The following is a 13,640-nucleotide window of genomic DNA, read 5'->3' on the forward strand; positions in this document are numbered from 1 at the left end:
ATGGAAAATAAACTTTCTTTTCTTTATATTAAGTCGTGCAGAGCATACCTGCTGTTCACACAGTACTCAATAAGCCCTCAGGATTGTGCAACCCCAAAAAGAACAAGTGTGCCACAGCACAAAGCTTATCAACAAACTGGGTAAGAGTGCAGGAGAGGCAATCCAGGAAAAGCCAGGTGCTAGAAGCACAGCAAGATGTGACTCATTCTTTGGCAGCAGCTCCTTTGACTGAATTCCCAGGAATTCCTCTGTATTTCAGAAGTGACAAAAGGAAACAGTCATCTCAGGGCATTCCCAAGGACACGAGGGATCGTTTCTTACTCAGCACTTACGCAGGTCAAATTTCCCTGGAGTCACTGGTGTTTTCCTGGGGGAATGCTGCCTTCATACAAGGCACCAGTAATTCCAAATTTTTAGTAATGATCTACTTTAACATACTAACACAATACTACAAATGTAACTGTATTATAAAGGATTCTATTTTGCAGCTAACTGAATTCTCTGATGCTTTGCCTCAGCTGCAAACATGGCATAGCTGAGTTTCCTTGTAGTTTGCTAATTAATTGGCAGGAAACCAAACATTTCTCCAGTACCAGGGCTTCATCAAACGTTTCTACAAATCTTAGACAAAAATATTTTGACAGTCAGCAAAAGCAATTTTGCTCCAAATTCTTCAGTTAGCTCTGACTGTAACACAATAATGAAAATGTAACATGAAGTTTTATGTGTTTTTTTCACTTTTCTTTATCATGTATATGAAAATGACAAAGCATAGGTATTTTAAAGCAGGAACTTTACTTTCTTCACACCAAAATCAATGTCTTAAGGGTGTAGAATATAACTTTATACAAGTAAAATATAAAAAATTATATTCCCTCAACTTCCACACATTTTTCATTGTCCTAAATCATTCGATATTTACAGCATTAGATGAAAGAGCAAATATGCCAGGGACCTGTCACACATACAAGTGCTTTACCCTTTTCTGTCACACAAGGTCTTCTGTGAAATAAACTTCTATAAAATTCAGTTATATTTTTAGAAGCAGCTTAGCTAACAGACAGTTTTGAATTTATTACTCCTAATTCTTACTAGAATAATTAAGGTGGCAAAGTAATGACTTTCCACCTCAAAGAGCTAGACTGAATCACAGGGTAATTCATGTTAAGAGGAACCTCAGGAGGTCTTTAGCCATCACCAGGGTGACTGACAGTCTCAACTTCGAAGTTCACCATCTTTTCCTTTCATCATGTTCCCATTCCTGTAAATTATTCACTGGTGTCTTTTTATCCTGAGACCTGCTAACACAGGAGGCCGCTCTCTATCACTTTGTCTAAAGTCTCCTCTTTTTGCTGCCTCCACCAGCAGCATGTGGTGATTTTCACTTGCTGTATTTTAGGCACTTAGGTCAGACACATCTCCCGTGGCTTGTGCACACATGGAGCTTTGTGTTGTACACGTTATGATGCACATGCATACTCATACACACAATAAATACTATTGCCAGTAATAACCAAATGTAACCTGGGACTCATTTTTGTACTGGTTTAAGGCTCTTTCCTCCCACTTAGTTCTATCAGAATAGTAACATGGACATAACTAAACCAATCCAAAATATGCCTTCTTTCAGTCCAGCTGTACCATACCCTATGAGAAATACTACACCAGTGTTACTCCCTGACAGTGATATTGATTAACAAGTTCTGTCTCTATGCTGCCAATAAAAAAGTTCTCCGCCATACGGCAGCCAGTGGGCAGCAGTTTATTCAGTGTCAAGCAGCTGCTTTTGCTCTCGTTAACTCACCCTGAGAGTATAAACACTGGCTGGTGATATAGATTTAGATGACCGAAGATTTTGGCGTGTTCGAGGTCTTCGCTTAGGAAGTTCCTCTTCCACACCTGCCCAAGTCCAGGGATTGCGAGGGGGACGGGCTGCTCTGCCCCGGTGCGGAGCCATCCCCTCACACACCGCTGCAGACACAACGACCACAGAGAGGATTCCTGGGCCTTTCTTCTCCTGCTGCCCCGGGGCCGGCGGAGCGGGGAGAGCCGAGAGCCCGGGGGTCGCCGCCAGCGGGGAAAGTCCCGCTCGGAGCCGGGAATTCCCACAGCGGCGCCGGGAGGACGCGGCGCTCCGGGCCTTTCGCAACGCGGAGCCAGCGCCGCCCGCCAGCCCCGAGAGACCCTCGGTGCGCCGGGAGCCCCGCTCCCCCCAGCGCCCCTCCCGCAGCCTCCTGCCCGCGTTCCCCCGCCCCGCCGGGACTTCCCCCGTTCCACCGAGCCTCCCGTTCGCCCCCTGCCTCGCCCCCGGGTTTCTCCCCCCGCCCCCGGTGCCGGTTCTCCCTCTCGGCCCTGCCGGGGTTCCCCGGGCAGCGCTGCCCCGGGGGCCGCATCCCGCGCGGGCCGCGGGGGAAAGAGCGCTCGGCACGGCCGGGGTTCTCCCCCGAGGGCGGAGCTCGGCCCGGCCCGGCCCTACCCACAGAAAAAAGCGGCGGCACAGGCGGGTCCTGCGAGCCCTTAAAGGGAGCTGCTGCCTCCTCCCCCGGCGGGGAAGGCGGAAGAGCGAAGCCGTTGTCTTGGTTCTGCTGCGCTGCCGAGTTTTATGCACCTGTCTGGGCTCCTGCTCGCCCTGGAGAAGGAACAGAAGGGAGCTACCCCGGCCATGTGCTCGGTAAGCGAGGCCGGCAGCACAGACCCCCTGGTGACCCGTTTCAGGCAGGTCGAGGAGACGCTGGAGAAGCTGCACCGGGAGAACAGGAGCTTGAAGAATAAAGTGCCTCGGTACAACGCGCTCTGCACCTTGTACCACGAGTCCGCGCAGCAGCTGAAGCACCTCCAGCTGCAGCTGGCGGCCAAGGAGGCGACGATCCGGGAGCTGCGGGGCAGCCTGGCCCGGCAGCGGCAGCCTGGCCCGGCGGCGGGCGGGGATGCGGCGGCGGGCGCGGAGCCGGCCCGCTCGCTGGTGGAGAGCCTGCTGGAGCAGCTGGAGCAGGCCCGCGACAGCGAGCGGCTCTCGGCGCGGAGAGCGGAGACGCTGAGCCAGGTACAGCCGCGGGCGCGCAGGGAGCGCAGCATCAGCAGCTCCTTGCCTTCCCTCGGGAGCGGTGCAGCATCAGCAGCGCCTTTCCCTCCCTCGGGAGCGCGGTGCGGGCGGAGAGTGCGGGCGTTCTGCCCCCGCAGCGCTCCTGGTGCGGCGCTGGCAGCGAGGGCTGGAGCCCCTTCGAGCGATGCCCGCTCCATCGCCGGGTGCCCGAAGCAACTCGCCCGTTTGTGTCCAAAGGTGGCGCCCCCTGCGTTCACTTCAAAAGGCAAACGATAAAATCCTAAACCAAAAACTTAGCAGGGCACTATAGATCTTCATGCAACTCTTTTCATAAGGAGAAAGAAAATTAGTAAAAACCTCCCTGAATTTATTAGATAATCAGCTGATGCCACGAATTTTTCTATTACACTGTTTTGTTTGAAGTGCTCTTAAAAATGGATTTTTGTATTGACAGTGAGGTAGGACGTTCATATTTGAAGAAGTAACTGAGAAGTCGGGAGAGATAGATTAGGGAAATCAGTATCTTTCTTGAAAGAAAAAAACCTGAAAACTGCATCCCTCCCCATCCAGCACAAGTGCTGTTTTGGTTATTGTCATTAAGAGTTTCCCAGGTTCAGTCTGAAATTCTCAAAGATTTTTACAGCATTTATTTCTAGATGAAGCTGCATGAAGTAATTTCCAAACTGAGCAGCAGTAGTTAAAACTGAAACAACTGTTTTTGTCATAAGTAATCTCTTGACCTAATGCTTATACAAAACATTTTCCATATATGACACTCACCTAAAATACATATTAAAAAGTTAATGTTTGGAAATTTGTTATAAGAGATGATCTCACTGACACTTTGCAGACAGATGACAAACCTATGGTATCTGAACATATTTGAAAGGCTGGTGCTGAATATCTTTAAAGGGGAAGTTTAGCATTCATCATGAAGCTAAAGAATGTAAATGTCAGTAATAAGAACAAGTGCTGTTTATCTATGTCAGATGTTAATGTTTATTTAACATTATTATTATTATTATATTATTTAATATTTATTTAAGAATACAATGCTAGGCCCAGTCAGATCACTGAAATAATTGGCACTAAATAATAACCAAATAAAAAGGACACTTTTGTGAAGCCAGAGGCCAGTTCTGGCAAAGAGTGTTCCCAGTGATTTACAGCTCTATTAGCACTCCTGAGAACTGGAGTGGTAGAGCTGGGATAGGAGCTGTCTATTGGTCTGCACTGGCATCCAGAGATCCTTGATTCTGGAGGAGCAGTGCTGCAGACGTTTCTAGTGCCTGCATCTTGAGGGTGTGTAAAAACCACCCTGTTTGTTTACAAAGCCAAAACCAGTGCCTTTCAGTGCATGGAACTACAGGTAGTTTGCAAACCTCTTCCTTCCCAAAACACCTGCAGAGACGTGACTGCAGTGTGGATGATCCCACAGAGCTCCCAACAGGACAAGGAGATGCAGAAACAAGTACACAGTTGTTTTCTAGGGGTGTGTCAGACCCCCCTTGTGTATCTGGGAGTCAGCTGTGCCCAAACTAGAGCCACTGCTGCCACATGGATTTTATTTTCTGCTTGTTTATCCTTACCTTACCATTCCCATCCTTTCCTAGGTGGGAAAGTTGCTCTGTTTTGTCCTTGTGACAGTACCAGGCAGTGAATACACCTCACTGGATTTGATGACTTAACAGTTCCTTCTTTCTTTTGAGGAAAATCTCTATTATATGGTAGTTTAGTGTATGAGACCTGTAAGTATTTTTCAGTCTCCACAGTTATTAATCTTAAATTAGTTTGTTTCTTGTTTTTGTTGCTGCTGTATAGTCATAAAATCTTCCTGAGTTTTTGCTGCTTGTTCCTCCATTCTACTGATTAGAAAGTGTTTGCATGGCTGCCTGAGCAGTTCTTGATTGATTGATCCAAAAGTTCCAAGGTCTTGTGAACATACAGAAATGAAATGGATTTGATCTACTTTTTAAGTACTTTGCAATGAGTGCAGGAGCAATAAGGAATTACTGCAATATTGAAGTCTAAGATGTATTTTGGCTTTTGACTTTATTTTGCTTTTAAGTAACTTCCCCTCCCCCCTCTGTTTAGGAAGTGCAGAAGTTGAATCAGCAGCTAGAGGAGAAAAATGGAGAGATACAGCAGATGATAAATCAGCCTCCATATGAAAAGGAGAGAGAAATCTTACGACTGCAGAAGACTCTGGCAGAGAGGGAGAAGGCTCAGGCCACCAGTGATGTTTTGTGCCGTTCACTCACTGATGAAACTCACCAGCTTCAACGCAAATTAGCGTCCACAGCAGAAATGTGCCAACATCTGGCAAAATGTCTAGAAGAGAAGCAAAGAAAAGAGAAGGGGAATTCAGATGACCAGATACCTACAGAAAGATCTAATCAGGTATTCTTAACAGCTACTGTGTGGGTCTTTGAAGTCTTATTAGCTTCCGAGATGTTAATTACAGTATGATAGCTGTAACAGGGGAATGGTGAGAACGGCCCTTTAAATAAGGTGTTAAGACTGCCATGGCAATGGTAAATAATTCCGTGTATCTGAAATTCAGGATAGAAGCAGTTGTCTACCATTTCACTATTGTCCATCTCATCATCAGAGGCGTTTTTTGGAGAGGAGAAGAATTTGAGAGGTTTTGTCCAACCTCAGCAATTCCATGATCACAGTTCTTCCCTCAATACACAGGAGACAGTACCTACCTTATACCACTCCTGCTTCTGTGCAGCACTAGATGGTGCTGTGATTTTGAAGCTTCTCTCTCCTGATTGCTTGTTTAAGTATCAAAATCACAAAAAAAAAGTAGAGATATTTCAAAGTAGTTTTTATATTAAGAACTCTGTAACATGTGGTCTTCTCGGATCAGGATTTGGCTTTGCACACGCAGTATAGCCCTAAAGAAAGTTGGTTAGTGGAATATGAGTCAAGGTGTCCTACCTTTTTTTTTTGCTCTGGGATTCCCCCTGGCCTCTGAGTGCAGGGCAATGCTTCTCTTCATGTTTAAAAAAAAATGGAATGTTTAAAAAAAAAGCTTCATAACAGGACAGTGTCAGAAGTGCTACTGCAGGGCACAAAGAAACACCTGGATTTTGGTATACTTTGCTAATGGCTGTTGAGGCTTCAGTAAAAGTTCTCAGTGTGGGGTAAGGGTAGATCATTGTTCTGTTGTTGCAGAAGTCCTGACGGCTGAGAGTCATTTATTAAACATTCGTTAAAATGAGGTAATTCATTAAAAAACCATAAGGAAATAATAGCAGTGCTGCCTCTAGTAACATATCAGAGCAGTGAGTAGGGTGCTACAGACAGTTCTCACAAAAATGAATAATTCTGACTTAGGCTGTTAGTGCTACACTGTGGTAATGCTGTTTTCCACATGAGCACTCATCTGTGCTGTTGTGATGAACTCTATACATACTCATGTCTGCTTTGTCAAACATCCCAGAAGTGCTTCCAAAGAAAACTTACATTAAAGTTACCTGTAAGAAATAGGGGTTGAGTAGGTAGAAGAAAAAATGACTTTTTAAGGGACTTGAAGCATTTGGCTTTATCATATTTAACATGTAATTGATAGACAGGAAGCTTGATTGACTTTGATATATGCAATAAAAGCTAACCTTGTACAGTGGGGACTTCCCTGTTGAAGAGGAGAAATTTCAGATGCCATTACTAGCTGATTCTAGGGAATTTTACACAAAAGTGTTCTATATTACTCACGTACACCGGGGTTTTTTTAAGCAGATGTCACAACTGTAAAAAAGAGGTATCATTTTAGTCAATTATTTAGCAAGCAGGGTTTTTTCCCCTCAGTAATTTCTTCCTAGTACTGCCCAAAATTGACAGTAATAACAAAGCAAGATGAAGGCATATCTGTGCCTTTGTCATGTGTTCTCCTACTCCAGATAAGTAGTTTTGTGTAAACTCTTAAACACTGTTGTCATGAGGTGTATTTAATAGCAGTACCAAGGTCATAAAAACCTAGATGTATGTCATTACATATCCCATAAAAAAAAAAAGATTACTTCCAGTTAACAGCACAGCCAAACAGCATCTGAGATTTTTATGTTAAAGTAACACCTAACTTTATCTGAAAATTACAGCTTTTAGACAATGAAACTTCACTTCAGTCTCTAATCTGCAACTTACAAGAGGAAAACAGGATGTTAAAACAAAAAGTAGCTCACGTGAGTACTTTCATTTTGTTATAGATTAATATTTGCTAAGTATTTTGTATTAGAGTAAATTTGGAATAGATAAATCTGGTTAATCTAATTACATGGCAATAACAAAGCAAGACAGCTTTTCTTAGTCCTTTCAACATGGCACATAGTTTTGGTTCCCTTAGTTAAGAATTACTTATTACATAATTTCTAACACACTGGATTTTTATTGTTAAAAAATACAGTGCAGAGCAGAAGAAAATTTTCATGTTCCTTCTGTGGATCAGTATTCCATCCCAGAAGAACAGCACTAGGCCCACTAGACCCTTCCCTTTCCACATTATTTAATATTGTCTCTTTGGAGTGGGAGATGGGAAGGCTGGGAGATTGTGAAGAGTCTGCACAATCATCTCCTGCTCTCCTGTACAGTGACTTACCCTCAGGGGTGGAGTCAGCATGTTGCATTATCCCCTAGAAGATTTTGGTCCTGCAATTCTAGACAGCCTATGAAAGCCTGGAAATTTGTGTCTCCCTATTCTTCATGTCCTGGATGAACTTTCAGGTGGAAGATTTAAATGCAAAATGGCAGAAGTACGACGCGAGCAGGGACGAGTACGTGAAGCGACTGCACCTGCAGCTGAAGGAGATGAAGTCCCAGCTGGAGCAGCACCACGGAGGAGCTCCAGCACAGAGGAATTCTGACCTGATGCACAAGGAGATCTTCCGGTTAAACAAACTACTGGAAGAGAAAATGAATGAGTGCATAAAAACCAAGAGAGAGCTGGAAGACATGAAGAAGGCTTGTGAAGGAGATCATGAGCGAATACAAATGCTGGAGCAACAGGTCATTGTGTTTCTTTTTCCTACACATGGGAATTCTTAGTTTCTTCCCAGACCACTAAAGTCCAAGGGGTAAAAGGGATTTTTTTTTACATTTGCGTGTCTGTGCACATTTGGCTATACAGATACTTAACACCACAGATTTAAAGGAAACTCACTACTTAAAGAACTCCATGCAGTTCTGCTGGCCTCAACACAGAATATGAAAGATCTGTAAAAGAAATACAAATACCTTTGAAATGCACATACAATAGAGAATACTGATATTCTGGGAATAAGTAATAAAGGAATCAGTCTCAGCTTTCCAATCTAACCTGCCAATGCTCTAATGTATAAAATATTAAAATAAAAATTCTATTTCAGGTCCTGGTTTATAAAGACGATTTCACATCTGAGAGATCAGACAGAGAACGAGCGCAGAGTAAAATACAAGAACTTCAGGCAGAAGTTGCATGTCTGCAACACCAGCTAGCAAGAAGACAGGTAAGTAAAGCAGCATGCTGCTTCTGTAGTTGAAGCATGCCAACAGAATTTGGGACTAAAATATACTTCTAAATATATTTAAAAAATATCTTAGTATTTCTAAAACAGTTTCAGCAGCTATCAAAAACTTTGATTGTTTCATAGTCAGTTCTGGTGGAGATGCTTCCCAGTTCAGATGTAATACCCCTTTTCCAGTCCCTTTTTTCTTCTGCTTTTGGATTAACATTGGAAAGGGGAATTCTTAGAAGGTACAGGACAGCCATGACTCTTGGCATCTTTAAATTAGCACACTGGTTGTATTCTGTGTTTTCTACAAACCTTCTTTACAACAATATTAATACCTCTGCAAAAACTGATTAATAATTTATTTACAAGTCCTCAGATAAATATTTGAGTGGTGTTTCAGATCAAGGTGATAAAATATCACCCGTTAAAAAAAGTATTTTTCTTGCATCTTTTTCAAGAGCTCTTTTTTTGTCTTTCTAGGACTCCAGAGACACAAGCAGTCATTTCAGAGTTCACGCTGGTAACCAAAATCATTTGTTTGTTCAGACAAATGTGGAACACCTACGAGGCAACAGCCCAGGCCAGACAGGGAAGAGAAGAACAAACTCACAGTCTGAACAAGCTTCTCCTCCTGGGGACAATGGAAACTTGGGATCTGAAGGCAGGGCACAGGGTGAACTCAGATGCCCTCACTGCATGAGGTTTTTCAGTGATGAACTTGGTGATGAATTCCTCAAGCACGTTGCTGAATGTTGTCAGTGACCACAGGATGTGAGGGGTGTAAGTCAATCAATCACTACTTTTATAGATGTAAAAGTTGCTCTATACATGTATCTCCTACAGTCCTAAAACAGAGTAATTCAAATGGAGAGCTCTGGGGAATTAGGAGGATGAACAATATCTACCTCTTACTTGATTTTGCCTTCTCTTGGACTGTGTGAAAGGCTTCAAGAGAAAGCAAAGTGTTTTTCTGAAGAACTATTTTTGACAGCTACAAGGAAAGCAAGTATAATGGAGATTCTACTACAGACTAAACTGAAACCTACAGTGGTAGTTTAGCTTCAGAGTGCAGCTTGACTTTATTTGGGTCTAATTCTCTACCACATCTGATGGCTTGTGAGAAAAATTACTGAACTTGAAATTTTCCTCCTCTTCCAAAAAATGTAGGCTGAAGAACAGGAAGGAATATTTTGGCAGAGGATAGGAAAAATCTTACTGTGCTTTATCTGGATTAAAAGCGAAAGTATGTTCTTGACTCTTGAGGCTGAACTTCCAAACATCTCATCTGAAAATCCTTCTGTTTAACTGAAATCAGAAGAAGTGAAGAAAACATAAAAGGGCTGGTTATTGACTAAAACTAGCCTGTCTTTTTTGCACAGAAACAAGGTACAGGGATATTTATATTGTCTGTGCCATAAATATCTGTCTTACAGATTTGTGAATGGATATTTGTGTAATTATTGTCTGTATTCCTATTTGACCTAAGGATTATTTTTATAATAAAAGTGATTCTGCATTTGCTTTACTACAAAAGGGGTCCAAAAATCTCTTTTGGCGTAAGTATTTAAATGTGAAATAGTGAACTATAATAAGGGCTAATTAAATGTCATGGTTTCAGGTATGAGTTATTTCATTACTTTAGTGATAACCAGCTTCTCAGACTATTTTCAAATATGTTGAAAAAAAAATCACTCCTCATCTCTGAGCAAAAGATTGACATTTCAGAGGTACAGGAACACATTTAACCCCCTTCCCTGCCACACACATGTGACTATGCCAATGCTAACTTAAAATTTCTTCTTATCCTGTCTGCACTTGAGAGAGCTTCAACAAATAGCAGGGGACTGTTTTGCGAAGGAGTATCAGCAATTAATTAAAGTGTACAAATATAAGAGTGCGACAGGTTTTTGCAGCTTAGCTCCAGGTGAAGCTGAAATTGTTTTCTCACTGTGTCAGAGCAAGAGTTAAGGATGGGACAGAAAGTAAAGGCCTAGTGCAACCATGGCACTGCATAATTAAAGAAAACTCACTTTGTGTAACAACTTTTGTCTTCTGCTTTGCTTCGGTCCACATTCCACATTTGAAAAGGAATGTGGATTTTTTTCTGGCTATTTCCTTTTTGGGATCCTGTTGCAGCCCCAAAGGAAGATGATGGTTTATGCCACTCTTATCTTATGTGGGATATTACCAAAAGCAATGCCTGGGCCCTTGCATGCAGCAATGGTTACTTTTAATCAAATCTACAGCTGACTCCAATCCTGTCATTCACTTCCAGCTTGTTCTTCCCAACACAACATGCACAAACATGCAGAAAGTTTTGGATTTTTTAGTGACCATTTTTTACATTGCCATTTAAGGTCTTAGAGATCAGATGCAGCCCAGAGAATATAAGCTGAGAAACATGATTAAACTTCCTGTGGCATAAGCTAATCTTACTTTTTTGACAGTTCTCATTAAACTAGCCTGGTTTACAGCTTCAGTGTTTATCAGTATGATAATGCCAGTGATTGATACAGCAAAAGAGGGACTTGAGTTTTGTACTGATTCACACTAGAACACACTTAAGAAAACAAACAGAACAGAAAAGTAAGTCAGGTCTTGGCAGAACCTTTTTTTAATTGCCTTGAGATGATGACTGCTTTAATAAGTATCCGAGGGAGAAATCTGCTATAGGTTTCCATTTATGTTAATCCCTGTGGGTATACTTGGATAGACTGACCTACAATAAGAAATGATCATTTCTAATAAGAAATAGATGCAGGAATTAGATAGGAGAAATGTGCACTACACAAAAAATTAATAGTGCCTACTCTTGTGGATTTAAATTCTGTGAATTAGTCCCTAGTCAAAGCAGAGGTTAGTTTCACATTAATCCTGGGAAAGGAGAGTACTGCAGAGCTGGAAAACTTGGATATACCTCCAGCAAAGACAACACTGGACCAACAACAAACCAAACCAGGTAAAGTTACAGATCAGGCACAGATTACAGCTACCACATACAATAATAAGAGCAATAAATGAGGACTGGCATTTGACTACCTGTGACATAAATCTAGGACAGATCTGCTGGTTTTCTGTATAAAAATGTTTCTCCTCAGAGCTGTTTGACTTTACCTCTACTGAGGTTTTTGGTTCCCCCCCCCCTCCACCAAGCTGGTAAAAAGCATGACTGTTTCTTGTTCTGGCTTAACCAAGAAATGTTACACTATAAAGAACTGCCACTGTCTTACATGCAAATATTTGCTTCAGATTGTGGGCCATAAACTATTGCTCCTAAGAAAAGTTGTCTGTTATGCAGTGCTTGGACTTTTACACCAAATTCGCTGGTAGGTCTCTTGATAAAACACTACAAAGTCTTTACCTGCCCCCTCCTCGCCAAGCAAAGCATACACACCAAGGCATCCCCAGCAACTGCCACCAGCCCCTACCTTCACTAGCCACATTTCTCAGCTTGCAGACAAGAATGCATAAAACCTGTCAGCTCCACTCTCCCAACACTCAAGTGAAAGTGGCTGTGAATTTCCAGCACTTTTGAACTCTTTAAATTAAGAAAAGCTCCTTCTGGCCTCACATCACACTGGTGTTCTTTTCTTGTTGGATGGTTGTCCAAACAGAGTGTCTTGCTTGGTTGAATAGCAACAAGAACCCAGTCCCTTTCCTAAAAGAAAGCAATAAAGGCATAATGAGTAAGAAAGTAACTGCATGCAGTGAAAGGAGCTTCAGTAGCATAAACTTTGTGAACTTTCATTATCCATTTGTACTACACTTGTTCAATGAAACACATCATCTGTTCAACTGCAGAAAGACATCCTCACACAAGAGACTCTTGAAATCATACAGAAAAACTGTCTGACTGTATGGATGGGGCTCAGTTCCTCATTAGCTGTGTTGGTAATAAAGGCACCCAAGAGAAGTGAACCCTGTTTTCAGGCAAAGTTAATGCCTGTTTAGGCTTCTGTAGATCTCTCATTCAGAGCCCTGCCTGTAGTGCAGCGTCATGCCAATACCAGACAGAAGGCAGACAGAGACACTGCAGTTCCACAGAGGCTGAGAGCAGGCAGGATAACTGCCTATTCTGGGACTTGGAGGAATGTGTCTTAACATACTAAAAGCTGCCAAGAGGGATTTGTCCAATTACCTTCATGATTAGTCTCTTCTCTTAAAATTTCTCCTCCACCAAATGACCGTTCCTCAGTTTTGCTCTCCGAACCAACCTGAGTCCAGAGCCAGGGCTACTCAGCTCCTGAGGATCTGTCTCACCTCACCAGCAATGAGATTCCCAGACTGTACAATCTCCAGCTGCTGGCAAGCCTGTTCTCATTTCTCCTGGACCTGATTACAATGCACTTTGCTCGGGATTTTGGAGGAAAGCTGTTTTCTAATAACCCTGCTGGTTACCATGCAGAAGTGGGCCCTTAGCACACAATCACGACAGCAGCTGTAGGCAACACTGACTCACTGCATCTTAGAAAATACAAATGCAAGAAGCCTCAGAAGCTGGTCCCTACCCCAAAAGCCCCAAGGGAGAAAAGATAACAATAATGCTCTTTCTTGTAGCATGGGCAGGACAGAGCTAAAAGGTTTCTCAAATGACGTGCAACTTCTAAGTCCATGTCTGCTTCAGGCTCCAGTGATTTAGGATGTCACATCTTTTAAAATAAACCTTAAATGATGCCTCAAGGTAAGTGCTCACTAATAGTAAAACCAACTACAAGAATAAAATTTGTTCAAGAAGCAGATACCTATGCTCTATGCTCTTTTTTTTAAAACTTCCATTTCCTGTGGCTTTGCTGCATGTGTATATATAGAAAGCAAGGGAAATTCCAAACAAGATGCCACACCATTATACTCAGAACAGCAGTGCTTCTCATTCTAAAAAAGGGAAGTCTCAAATGCTTTTTCTACAAAATCTATGTGAATTCAAAGTATGCTGTAGTAATATTTCACAGTACCATGCCCCACTAGCTATCAGCTGGGACACAGATGGTGTCAGCTAGAAACCTAAAGTGTAAGAAAGGCTTATGAGGCACTAGGTCAGCCCAGCAGGACCTCAGCAGAGCAATGGGATATAAGGCTAAGCACTCCTGCCTTCTTACCTGATG

General features: G+C 42.6%; 1 protein-coding gene across 2 annotated transcripts; it reads left to right on the forward strand.

Moving 5' to 3' along the window:
• The first annotated feature begins 2,464 nt into the window (after window positions 1–2,464).
• Window positions 2,465–10,591, forward strand: TNIP2 (TNFAIP3 interacting protein 2). 2 transcript variants are annotated; one of them, XM_005485703.4, is made up of 6 exons: window positions 2,465–3,043; window positions 5,138–5,443; window positions 7,150–7,233; window positions 7,772–8,053; window positions 8,413–8,532; window positions 9,019–10,591. In XM_005485703.4, the coding sequence occupies exons 1-6, from the start codon at window positions 2,603–2,605 to the stop codon at window positions 9,298–9,300; spliced, it is 1,515 nt and encodes a 504-aa protein (XP_005485760.2). In that variant the 5' UTR covers window positions 2,465–2,602; the 3' UTR covers window positions 9,301–10,591. The 2 variants fall into 2 exon arrangements, with proteins under 2 accessions (XP_005485760.2, XP_026648435.1); XM_026792634.2 differs by having other exon boundaries at window positions 2,467–2,671.
• Window positions 10,592–13,640: the final 3,049 nt, after the last annotated feature.

Source organism: Zonotrichia albicollis, chromosome 5 (genome assembly GCF_047830755.1).
Source record: "Zonotrichia albicollis isolate bZonAlb1 chromosome 5, bZonAlb1.hap1, whole genome shotgun sequence".
NCBI lineage: Eukaryota > Metazoa > Chordata > Aves > Passeriformes > Passerellidae > Zonotrichia > Zonotrichia albicollis.